The sequence below is a fragment of the Falco peregrinus genome, chromosome 7 (assembly GCF_023634155.1).
Source record: "Falco peregrinus isolate bFalPer1 chromosome 7, bFalPer1.pri, whole genome shotgun sequence".
Taxonomy (NCBI): Eukaryota; Metazoa; Chordata; class Aves; order Falconiformes; family Falconidae; genus Falco; species Falco peregrinus.
In genome coordinates, this window is record NC_073727.1 from 23,785,265 (window position 1) to 23,798,278 (window position 13,014).

A 13,014-nucleotide genomic window follows, 5' to 3' on the forward strand; every position below is an offset into this window, starting at 1 on the left:
GTGTGTTAAAATCTCGTACATTTATTATATATTAGATATCGTCCCGGTCATAAGATCCAAGCATATAAAATTACTACTGATTTAATATTGTAAAATAATCGGTATTGCAAAGGGGGAAGGGAGGTTATGAGCAAAAAGAAGTGGTATGTTGCACGAACGAGTAAGGCAGGTCAGTGTAGGAAGTCGACCTCCACTGTTGAAATAACCTATAGGAAATTTACGGTTGAAGACTGCAAAGGAATTTCAGGATTTAAAGCTTCTGCTCCACTTGCCAGGCTGCTTGTATGAGTACACTTTTGCCCACCCTCGCTTCTTTCTAGCAAACGATCAAACCGAGCACCTTGGTATTTCACACAGAAGTGAGGCGCTAGCAGGGGAATTTACGCTTTCCTGAAAGGCAACAAAAGGAGTAAACAGGCCCATGGGGGCAAAGGCGTCCCCCTTAATTGGGCAGACTGATCGACGCCACTTCCCAAGCAACAGCAAGTGCTTTGCAAATGCATAAACCCCTTGTATTCAGGTTCTGCACGGATCGGTTTGTGGCTTTGGCTTTTGTTTGTGTGTGTCCTTGGGATAAGAGAGGATGCTGGGGGAGGGGAGGATGGAGGGTTAATAAGAAAGTAATTGAGCCCAGGTTTTAACAAGGTATAGGCAACGTTTAAAGGTTATACAATACCGGGTGTAAAGCGAGGTTCTATGTGAGTAGGTGGTGGTGATGGAAGAGGCAAAATGTGATGTTTTCATACCTTTGTATGTGTCCTTGGGATCAGAGAGGATGCCAGGGCGGGGGGTGTTAGTAAGAAGGTAATTGAGCCCAGGTTTTAACAAGGTATAGGCAACGTTTAAAGGTTATACAATACTGGATGTAGAGCGATGTTCTGTGTGAGTAGGCGGTGGTGAGGACAGAAGAGGCAAAACGTGATGTTTTCATACCTTCGTCTGTACCTTTTCACCGCAGGAGACAGGAGAGATGGAAAATAAAACGGAATCTCACCTAACTTCCTAAAAATAATTTTTAAATAAGCGTTTGGCCGTAAGTACGGCGATAGCAAGGGCTCGGGAGCGGCTGGCAGCCGTGTACCTGCGGGAGCCGGAGCGAGCGCCGCTGTGCAGGGCTCGCTCGGGCCGTCACCGGGCCCGTTACACAGTGCACGGCGCTTGTTCCGAGTTGGATCCCCCCCGCTGGCAGCGAAGACTTAGAACAGCAGTCCCCGGTCAGCGTTATTCCTTCACTCTTTGTCTTCTTCCTTCGGCTTTTTTTTTTTTTTTTTCCGCCTTCCCCCTCTCTAGCAAATCCCCTTTCTCTGTCAGCCCTCCTCCCTCCACCTCTCCCTCCTGGGGAACAATCGCTGCTGATTGAGGTTCACTCCAATACTGGGCTTGAAAACTGGGCTCTTATTTAGGAAGTCATTAATCACATCCCCTCCCCCGGAAAGAGATGGCGGAGAAACCTGTGAAGTACAATTCCTCGCCCCATCCCCCTCCAGAAATGTTTTGAAACGCTAAACCCCCGCACATTCTGGGCCACATTAAGGTGATACCGCGTTTCCGGCGCGCTTTTAATTTGAATGCGAAATGGTTGTAGCGTGCGGCACACGCATGTACCGCGCACGCATGCACACCGCGCACCCAGGACACGCGCACACACACGCAGGGAGAGGCAGATTCCACCCCCCACCCCCCCCGCCCGGGACCCCGCCGTGCTGCGGGGGCTCTGCGCGGCTTTTCCTCAGGTGGACGCGGGGAGCCGGTGATACGTACGCCCGTGTTTTTCGCAGACGGTAACACAGACGCCTCCCAACACAGTGCATGGCAATACACATGCGTGTGCCTCGCGTGCGCGTACCCCACCCGGCGCGTGCACGGGTACCCTCAGAACCCCCTCGCATGCGTGTGTGGCTCTCGGGGCTGCACCCCGGACCGCACGGACCTCCCTGCGCGCCTGTGCATGCCCGGGAGTGCAGACACCCCAGAATAATACGTCATCTCGGCTTCCCGTAAAGGCGCGTGCAGATTAGCTATCGAAAAAAAGACGCGTTGGAAATTTCTTGTTCATTCATAAATTATTTTGGTGTGTCAGCGTGGTTGAAATGGCGATTGGCTACTCCTGCCTCCTGCCAACCCCTTAAGGATCCGATGTGAAATTAGTAGCAAGAAAGCATGTAATTGACCAAGTCACGTGTGCGCAGGGGGCCAGAAACGGAGCGAGAGAGAAGGGGAAAAATCAAAAGAGGGAAAGCACATTAGACCATGCGAGCTAAATTTGCGATCGTTCAAAATCAGGATGTTAGATTAATGCAGAAGACCACTTCGATCCACAGGGAAAGTTTTCATCTCACGAGTTTGGAGCAGAGGGCCCGTGGGGCAACATGGCCGAAGGTTAATTTTCTTTTTCTATTGTTTTACTATGATTTTCGCTCGCTCGCTCTCTCCCTCTTCCCCCCCCCCTCCCCCCCCTCCCCCTTTTAACCCGACTATGCATTACCCTTTTTTAGCAGCTCGCGCAAGGGGGCTTTCTCCAAACCCATTGTTACCCGGCTCAGAAACTGTTCCGTACCGCCCACACCGATTCACAACTTGAAAAGCTTTCAGGGGGCTATTGTTTGAATTGTTCCTGTTTGATTAAGCACAGTTGCAGTGGTGGGATGAGAAAACGGCCGTACACCTGTCCCAACTTTAATCGAAAGTTTATTCCAAGGAGGGATGGATACTCGTTGGAAAATAGTGGTTTCGGCGCTGCATGTGCAATAACCAGTTGTGCAATCTACCCAATTTTGCTCGTTCTCTCTCCTCCACCCCTCCTCGGCCGGCCTCCCCCCTCGCCCCCCCGGTCCTGCGCCTTGCGAGGAGAGACTAATTGGGCTGAGAATTTCTCTTGAGAAATGGGATCAGTCTTAAACCAGCAATACTCAAGTAAAGTATCGCGTTCTGTGCTGTAATGTGGCTGAAAGATGGAGTTAAATGGAAAAATACACGTATGTACAGAAACGTGGGCTGCCCTGGGCAAAGAGAGAGGGAGAGCCTCCGCACGCAGTCTTTCCTCTCTGTAACCTCCGGTGATTTTATTTTTTTACGTATTTTGGTTGAAGGTTGTTTATTTTCGCATTTAGGAAAAAATAACCGCTTTTCGCCGTTTGCCTTTTGATTTTGTTTTGTTCGGCTTTTTTTCCCCTGTTTCTTCCGCAGTAACTCCTTTTATAGTGGCAAAAGGATGTTACCAGAATTTAACTCTTTGCTTTGCATCTTGTCCCCCCTTCCTTCTTTTTCTACTCCCCCCCCCACCCCCCCACCCCCACCCCGCCTTTCCCTCTTCCTCAGCAGGGGCGAGTAAAGGTGGAGACGAGCCCGGGAAGTTGCCGGAGCAGGAAGAAGAGGAATCCCAGGTTTTGCACGGAACCGGCCATTGCAAATGGTTCAATGTGAGAATGGGATTCGGGTTCATCTCCATGAGCAACCGAGAGGGAAGCCCCTTGGAGTCTCCAGTTGATGTCTTTGTACACCAAGTAAGACCCATTTTTGTCTTCCATCTCAGCCTGCCACATTATTTGAGCTCGGTGGCACTCCAGTTTCGTGTGAAGAGAAGTAACCTATTTTTCCTAGGTATTTAGGTACAGCTATAATGAAAAAAGTTGTCTTAGGTACTGGTTTTATTGGCAGCATGCAATTTGAATAAGGTTGTTAGATTGTGCTTAGTCTCTGTGGACAGAGATTTGTGCAAAGGGATAATGTTATTTCTTCGTATCCTCCTGTTTGGTTAGAAACTTCTGTGCTTTTTATTTATTTTCAAGTGCCACACTTTTCTTTTTAACAAGGTTTATGATTTGTCACCAAATTTGATTTGATCAGGAGCAGATATGTCTTTCCTTGGAAACTCATTTAGAATTAGGCTTGGAAAAGGATAAATAAATGTTGGTTTTCCTTCAGATAACACTTGAATACAGTTTTAAATGCTTTTCTTGTAAACCTTGAATTACTTTTTAAAAGCTCATCTGAGATTAGTTAGTGAAATTAAGGCATAATTATAGTGTTATTTTGCAGTAATTCAGACTTGAGAGTGTCCCTGTGGTGATACACGGAAGCGTACATGTGGTTTGGTTAGTTGATTTTTAAATACCCCTTCCTAGGAAAAAAAAAAGCAACGATTGAAGAGTCAGACTTAAAAAGGCAGCATCTCTGCAAGGCTGTTGGGGAGAGAAGTAGCATGGGGCCCTTGATTCTGGTTTTTAAGCACAGCAGCGTGAATGAACGTGGAAGCTGGCGTGAATGACTTGATGCAAAGGAGTTGCAGATGGCAGATAACATACAAAGTGATAAAGTTAAGGGAACTTTTCCCAAGGCCTGTAGCATGGTTTGTGAAGCAGCAGCATGTGTAGACCTTCCCTGGTCCTTCTGCTAGTGTCCAGTTGCAACAACACTATTTTGAATTTCACCCAATCTACTCGGTGATCAGAGGACAGAAGAGCAGTGAGAGGTAAAGAGACCATTTTGGGTTTGGCTAGGCCATGTTAGGAAGGGAAAAAGGCATCTTAACTTTTTATGTCGTTGTCCATTTTCTATGACGTTTGCAATGACGGGGCAGGGGAGGTGTTCCATGATTATAGTGATTCCCTTTTAATGTTCCATTTGAGGGCCCGGTCTTCTTTTGTGGTAACTTTGATCAGGCTTTTTTAAAGAATACGCCTTTCATTAGATTAATAAAAAGGTGACTGAAACTTAGAAAGAATGCTGCTGCTGTGGCATGTTGCCTTACTCCCTGTGGTGGGGGGGTGTGGATTTCTGATCATGCGGTCTTACATGTACCCTACGCCCAAAGGCCTGCACATCAATATCAGCTGCTTGCATTTGGAATTATGTACAAAGTGTAGAATCCAACAGTGAACTTAAGAAATTCTTAACATTTCCTGCTTTGTACTGGCATATGAGGTGCCCCTCTCCTTTGCTGCTTTTTCTTTTTAGAACCGAGTGAATTAAATACTTACCAAAGAAGTAGTATTCCTCCTGTTTTACCCCCTTTCTTCCCTTCTTTGTACCTTTCTAAATTGTGAAATTGCTCATTACAGTTCTATACATTTACTTGCTAGATAAAAAACCTTTTTATTAATCTAATTGTATGTTAATATATGTCATTGTTTTTGCTTCTTGAAAAATAGAAACGTTTGAGGCAGAGCAGTGTAGTTAATAAAGAAACGCATTTGGAAACAAGGATATTCTTAGACCTGTGGAAATAGAGAAGTGTTAAACTGCATGATAACGTGATACATTTCAGTAATACTAGACAAGGTGTGCTGTTGCATAATGGAGAGTAGTCATAGAAAATAAAAAAGTATGTGGTCAATTTGGAAGTTGCTATTCAGTTTTGTCTCTTTAAAGGAGCGGACAAAAAGGAAATATTAGGCAGGTTTGTTTACACTTTAATAATCTACAATTTATCAATATCCTTAGGTTTTTAAGGCATATCACAGTGTAAAATGCAGTGAAAAATAGATTGTTTCATTGCACATAAACTGTGCATCTCAGTCATTTTGAGTATTATTTAGAGCTATCTATGTCTTACTGAGTGAAGTTGTTAGTGTTCTGCAATGGATTGCTCTTACAACAAAGAAAATATGTTTCTTACCTTTTTCTTTCTGATGAAATCTAGGATTATACATAAACTTCATGGTGATGTGAATTTTCTTTCCATCAGTCAAAAGCAGAGTTTTTATGTTTAATGTAATGGGGCAAAGCAGTATCTACTTCATTTCAGAGTACATTTTAGATCATTTATATTGCTATATAGGCTTCTTTGTGCTAGCTGGCTAGCTGATCAGTAGTAACAGTAGCACCCAGAGCATAAAAATGTCTTTAAATCAGTAATGTTATTTAACAGTGCTGCTTGCACAAGAGTCTGTTGCCTGAACAGTGATTGGACCCTATTCCTATTAGTTTCATTAGTTTGAAAAATCTAGTCATGTGAAAAGGCCTTTGCAAGGCAAAGATGTTATTTTATTAATCTGTTGAAACAAAATATTGCTGTTCAAAACTGCTTTGGAAACACTTCATCATTTATTTAAGTGTGGGCACAGTGTTGCATGCGTTCACTCATTCTGCAGTGTTTGTAGTGACTAATTTTATAGAATCAGCAGAGGAAAGAATCTTCTATCTTATTTAGTTCAAGGCCTCCCAAAGCTAGCTTGAACCCTGCAACAGTATTTTTACTTCCTTATCTTACCTTTTCTTGGTGAGGCTATGCCCAGTTTAGAAGGTCTTGCTACGAGCAAAAACTTACTGGATATCAAATCAAAATTCCTGTAATAGTTTAAGCTCGTTCGTTATAAGTTAGACTTTTGAGCTTGCAATAAATAATCTTGCTTTCTTTGTGGAGTTCCCCCTTGGTTGTGTGCAATTATAGACATGTTTTTCTAAAGTCAGTGCTTCACTGATTGTATATATTGATATATTTTTAGAGGACGATGAGTTTGTTTGGACTTCTGTTCCCCCTCACCCAATCAAAGTTCTGATCATGAAACCACTGCAGTATTGAGTTTTTAACTCTAGCTTTTAAGTCCTTCCTTCAGCACTAATCATTTGGATTGATCTCTGAACTACTTCCAGGTTGTTGTTACCCTTCTGGTTATGAGGTACCTAGAACTAGATGCATTATTTAAGGTAGAAACATGTCAGCCATTATATATGTGCGTCTGTGCATGTGTGTACAATGTAAGTAGGATACACTTAGAAACATCTACACTCTTGTCCTTTTTTGGCTTTATTCTGATACAGTTTATATCTTTCAGTGCTGTGTTTGAGTCATTCCGTGTCATGTAAAAAAAAAAAAGTCCGAAAAACTATTTAATTTTTCAGAGACAAGCCAGGCCCAGTGTAGCAATGCCTAGTCCACTGTGTTTCTTCTACAAAATATGAAGAGTAGCAATGTTAATCCTTTGTAACTGTTAAATCCAAGGAACATGCACCTTAGTGAATTTGGTTCAGTATTGTCATTTGCACTTTTAATAGGTTAGAATGGAATGAATAATATAGCTTGTTTCTCATTTATGATGTGAATTCTGCACATAGTTACGTGTAAACAGCTCTTGTTAAATTATAGAGAAAGATCTATTTATCAAAGGGTAAAACAGACTGGAGAGGTGAAGGAGTGAAACCTCTTGTGGTGCACATGGAAAAAGGTCTTCATTGCTAAGAACCCAAGAAGAGCTCAAGCTTTCACAAAATCAGAGAAACGGATGATGTTAAATGTTTCTGCATATTCAAAATTGTACATGCACCATAGATACACACAGCTTTTGGGGAGTAAGGCAAAAATGCTGTGGATTTTCTTATACACATTTTCTATGGACTAAGGTAGAAACGTGTATGTTTTCCTTTGTGTGAAGCACAGATGTTAAAGGCGATAATGAAGAGTAGGGTGCTGGATGTAAACAGATGCAATTAAATACTTGTTTGTGAATATCAAGGGTTACAATTTTATGTTCTGAGTAATTTTCAGAATGTTTCAGGATGAGATGGATTGTTCAGTTCAGAAGACATTTGTTTGGACCTGGCTCTGAAGTACAGAATTCTTACTGCATTAAGGGATTGATACAGGATTTCTGAACTGGGACCTTAAACATGATCCTTTTTTGGGATCTGCTTTTATGAGATGGGGAGAGGAAGGAAGGGAGGAGCAGCACACAGGAGTTGGTGTATTTTGTTTTCTCATTAAAAGGAACATGGTTGGTTTGAAATTTTTCTCTTTCATCTGAAGTTTCTTACTGTTGCTGCAAGTTACTGTTATTACAAGATTTGATAAAAATGGAAGAAAGCCTTTTTTCTTTCACTGAGTCCTTTTGTACTGCACTATTGTTTGTATATTACAAATTTTGCTTTTATTGTTGCAAGTACCTATAATGAAAGGAGGAGGGAAAATTACTGAGACTGTTCAGTTATGATTGTAAACAGAAGAATAAATGGAAAACTGTATACGTAAGCAGCATCTGAAAAGTCTTTTCCCTTTAATTTGACCCAGCATCCTTATTGATGATGAATCAGATGCCTATTCTTTAAATTCCTAGTATTTTAGCCACAGTTGAACTACTTCTAGCATAAAGTTGGGCATGGCATGATACACTGAATGCTGACTTTCTTAGATTGTGACACATGTGATCCTGTCCTTTTGCAAGGATACATTCATTCATCTAGCACATCTTTTCCAATTCTGCATTATTAGGAGCCTGTAAAAAGCTACTTAATTGCTCAGGATAACTGGAAGTTCTGCGCAAGCAAGTGGGATCAATATTACGTTGCTCCTCATTGTTAAATATGGTATAGCAATGCCCATTTGAAGTACCAAAAGTCTCCATACAGAGTACACTATTACAAACTTGTCATCTTTGACTTCTGCTGGGGACCAGGCAAGTCCAGTCCGAATCAAAACAAAAGTGGCTAGCAGGATTTAGAGAGGGAAGCTGAGGAAGGAAGTGAATGGGGAGTAAATGTGTGTTTGCAGTGAGCATGTGTATCGGAGATCTGGCAGAGATCAGACCTACACTAAAGATGTGGGTGTCAAAGTCTGCTCAGCAGCCTCAATGCTTGTAGAATCTGTTAAGCGTAACTGTTGGAGATCCAGAGCCAAGCTTTGGCATTTACCAGTTGTGTTGGAGCATACAGAGGAAATTGTCTTTAAATTATAGGGACCACAGATTTGTGGTATGGAGTGGTACAGCCTTGTTTGGGATTATTTTTTTTCTAATTATTTTTAATTTATTTTGGCTACTAATTAGGCCCAGTCCTACATTTCAGGTCCTACTTGTGGGCACATAGGCAGATGGGAAAATACTTCACTGAGGGCTTAATGGTTTAAGATGGTTGTCTGAAGAAACCTGTAATTTAGTATTTAAATGATGGAGTTACCATCTGTGGAATAGATTTCATCTATTTACATCTAAACCCAACGTTACAGTGCATTTTTATTGATAGATGTAGGTAGCATTTAAATGAATGGGAAGTCCAATTAAATGTAGATGGTGTTGAATCGGATCAGAATTTGATGAAGTTGTTCAGCTGTTAAATTTTGATAAGTAAAAATCATAAGTGGCTCAAAGACAGAGGCCTGCAGTGGACTATTTTGTCTTGAGAGTGATTCCTCTCTTTGGCAGAGCAGTAAGTACACCCTTTCCAGAGCATACTAGCCTCCTTTTCTGCAAGACTGAGGAAGTTGTGCACAGGGGTTGGGATACTGGAAGGAAGAGGGTATTTTGTCTGGGGCACAAACATAAGATATCAAAGCAGAAGCTAAAAGGAAATGAATTGTTAAATTGGGAAAAATGTTGTTATGGTTGCTTGTCCTGGTTTGCAACTACATTACTGAGGGTAGTAAGTATATCTAGATTGTAGAGTTTTGCTTTAGACTCTTTACAAAGTATACTGCCACGTAAATATTTTTTAATTCCTCTTCCTTATGTAACCCATCTCAGTACAGGCCTGTCATCTTTCTGCACTAATTATTGACAGGAGTAAAATTAGGGTCATCAGTTTCTACAAAGGTATATAAAAGTTACCATAAAGGTGTAATTTAAGTAAGATCCTAGGAACCTAGAAACCAGAGGGTAAAGACCATTCGTGATGTTTCTTAAATGAATACAAAGAAATAAGGACATACTGTTTACATTTTTCATTCTTTGTATTTAAGGGTGCTTTTTTTCCTCCCCTTGTGTTAAATCAGCTGAAAGTTACCATAACTGATAGAAAGATACTATGTGATACTTAGCTCTAAGGGACAGTTACCTAGGTCAGGTCTGGACAAGTTTTGCTTGCTGGGTATCACTGGTGAAAGCAGTGAATCCTTAAATTGCTTTTACATCAGCAAAGTATCAGTAAACACCTCTGCATGGGAGGTGGGGAACTGTTTCTGATTGCTTGAGCATATTTAGTTGAAGAAATGGTGCCCAGGCTTTTCTTCAGATTATTCCAGCTGGTCCTGAATTAAAATGGGGGGGTTAATTCCTTGGGAGATGGCCAGAAGGAATTCCAGATCCCCACTCCAGAGATGGCTCAGCTGCTTGCAGAGCAGCTGTGGAAACTGCCACAAGTTTTACAGTCTGCTGTTTTAAGGAAAACTGGCACTGATTTTGATTTTTTTCCTAACATGCAAAGCTGTAACATGCAGCAGGTCAGCAGCTGCTCTGCAAGCAGCTGAGTTGGCTTTGCAGTAGCAGTGTGGTGAACAGGTGGAGGTTGAACCTCCTGCAGCCACTCTTCTCAGTGGGAGTTCTACAGCCATGATTTTACTTTTACATTTGGCAGCAGTGCTGCTGTTTAAGTTAGCTTCAAGAGCTTTAATAGCACTCTCCCTGTTGGGCTAGCACAAGTGCTTGTGAAGATGCGTGGCAAACCCAGCTGTGGAAATTGTGGTTTTCATAACTTATTTTTATCACTTCTCATATTGGAGAAGCCCTGTGATCCACACAAATAAGGGTGGACAGAGTTGGCACCATGGAAGAGCGGCCAAGGATGCAAAAGGAGAAGCTGCCAGGGTGAGGTGAAGGTATAGGAGGAAAGAGAGCTGGAAGCTGCTGTTGCAGAAATGTGAATGAAACTGTAGTCTCCTCTGGTGCAAAATAGCAGAATACTGGTGTTACCTTCAGTTGGGGATGGAGAGACAACGAAAGCGTTGGTGACTTTTCAAGGAAAAGGGCACTTGTGGGTACTGGAATGAGTACAAGCTTCTGAGCTCTCCTTGGGAGTGAAATGTTTCAGGAATCTTTTTGGGGTCACACTTCAGTTTGATCTTACACATTTCTCTCTTTCTTGCTTTACTGATTACAGTTAAGCTGTGGCATTGAAATATATTGAATTGCAGTTTTAAAACTCACTATTGATAAACCAAAAAAAATTAGGAGGGATTTTTGATTCATAACAATAATGTGTGCTTTTTACTACTACAAAACAAAAGTAAGTATATTTACAGGGCATGTTCATAATAATTTGGATGTATCTTTTTAGCAGATAGGTGAGAGTTTAGTGAAAGTAGTTGATACTGTGAAAAGTATATAGCTCCTTAATTATTCCATATGTATAACTTTGAAAATTAAATACATCAATGCATTTTAAAAGTTTTTTGTCTGAGAGTATGTGAAATATTCTTACTTTATTATCAGTGCAGGAGCCAAGAAAATCACACAGATACTTTCTACTCTGAAGTTCTAATGTAGTGCTAGAATTACATTTTTTGGAAGGATGGTGGCTGAAATGTTTGTTTTGGTTTTGTTAGCATTATAGGTTAGTATTTTCACCTGTTAAAATTGTTTAACAGGTAAAATCAGAGCAAATGCTCAATGAATATAATCAATATTTGGAGTGTATGAATCTGTGTACAAAATCAAAGTAATATTCCATGACTACTACAAGATCTTACTATGCTTTGTTAGAAAACACTACTGTTGTTATTACATTCAAAGTATGTACTTATCGTGAACATAGCTGGTAGTGGCTTTCCCATCAAAGATAATCTGTTCCCAGAGAGGCCCTCTTCTAATTAGTCATGGTAATTTATAGGAATGCAGCGCTGAGGTGTTCTGGGATTTTTTCAGATTGCTTTTATTATAGTGCCACTTGAGGCTACTTTAACATTTGTGTTATAACTTTCTTTGTTTATGGTTATATAAATACATGTACCACAGTAATCCCTGGGCTGAAATTGAGAGTAAAAGTGATAGCCCTTGTGTACTTTAAGTAGACTAGAATAAACGTGAACTTGTATTTTTTCAAATTACAGGTGTCTTTAAAATCTCTTCATAGTGCATGTGTGCTGTAATGTGAAAAATGTTGTATTTCACTTTACAACTGTGTTTTGCAAGCTAGTAATCAAAATCTTGGTTGGTTTTATGGGCTATTTGTAATAACACAATCTTACTGGAAATACAGGATTTTAAAAAGCCTCTGCTGACCACGTGTAGAAATTTCTGAATATTCTTAGACTTGTTCTATTAGAAATAGAAATACATAGAAGCTTTAATATGGAATGTACCCAATAGACCCAAGCTGACTTCTGTAGGCTTTGGATTAGAACCCCAGCTACTCCCTGTGATTAACAGATATATATTGCTATCTTAGCCTGTTTAAGTACCTGGCCTAAGACACGTAGATTGCACATCTTGAGATTTAGCCCTTGTTGACAGTAAAGTGGAATAAGATCAAAGAATTATTCACAAACCTGTTTGCTATGCTCTCCTACAGATATTAAAAACAATAGCACATCAGGTGAATGGAAATTTGAGAATCATTTCAACAGTAAACAAAACCTCATCCTTAATGTAACGAAACCATGACATCCCTTCTTTTCTTGTGGCTATTACAGACCTGATGAGCTAAATTCTGTTCAGTCTTCTCACGTGAAGTGGTCCCATTGACCTGTGAAACTTGTTCAATAAACTGGACAGCATTAGGAATGGATTTTAAGTCTCTTATATCAGTGCTCTTACTGGAACTATGCAGTTTACATCCTTTTGGTTTTGTAAGCATGCTTTTTGTGTGCAAAAACTTGAGGGCCATATTGTGATCTGATTTGTTCCCTGTACAGTGCCTAAAATTGTAGGGTAGTAAACTAGGGTTTGGGTCAGTGCTGCATAATTAAAAGTTAATTTAAAATGATACAACTTGAAATAAATTGTATGCATGAACTTGACATTTATGTAACTTGTATATACTTTTAACAATATGTAGCATATTTGTACTATGAATGTATGATATTTAATGTCTTGCCTAAATTTTCCTGACCCACTAATCTGCCAGTCTGCTTTGATGCAAAGTCCTTGGGCTGCTAATCTGGGTTTTTTCATCTTCTTGAAACATCGCTCAGTCCCAAATCATTCCCTCACAGGAGGAAAGAGTGGTAGAGGTAGTACACGAAATGCTCCCAATGCGAAAAAAGCCCCTCGCTATGGGTGCAGGCAGGTTCTGTTGAAGGGGAATGAAGTTCATCCTCTAAGTGAAAGCCTTGAAGCTTTGGGGTCTTGAACAGCTATTGAGTAACCTGCA

The 13,014-nt window shown here is 40.8% G+C and overlaps 1 protein-coding gene across 4 annotated transcripts in view; it reads left to right on the forward strand.

Moving 5' to 3' along the window:
* The window catches only part of LIN28B (lin-28 homolog B), a 104,623-nt gene that overhangs the window by 14,725 nt on the left and 76,884 nt on the right, over positions 1 to 13,014 (forward strand). The window contains exons 1-2 of one of the 4 annotated variants that reach the window (XM_005244044.3): positions 2,010 to 2,379; positions 3,319 to 3,503. In XM_005244044.3, the coding sequence (XP_005244101.1) occupies positions 2,370 to 2,379; positions 3,319 to 3,503 (195 nt within the window). In that variant the 5' untranslated portion in view covers positions 2,010 to 2,369. Of the gene's footprint in view, positions 1 to 2,009; positions 2,380 to 3,318; positions 3,504 to 13,014 lie in introns of those variants that run through there. The other 3 variants (XM_027796172.2, XM_055811010.1, XM_055811011.1) reach the window with 3 other exon arrangements.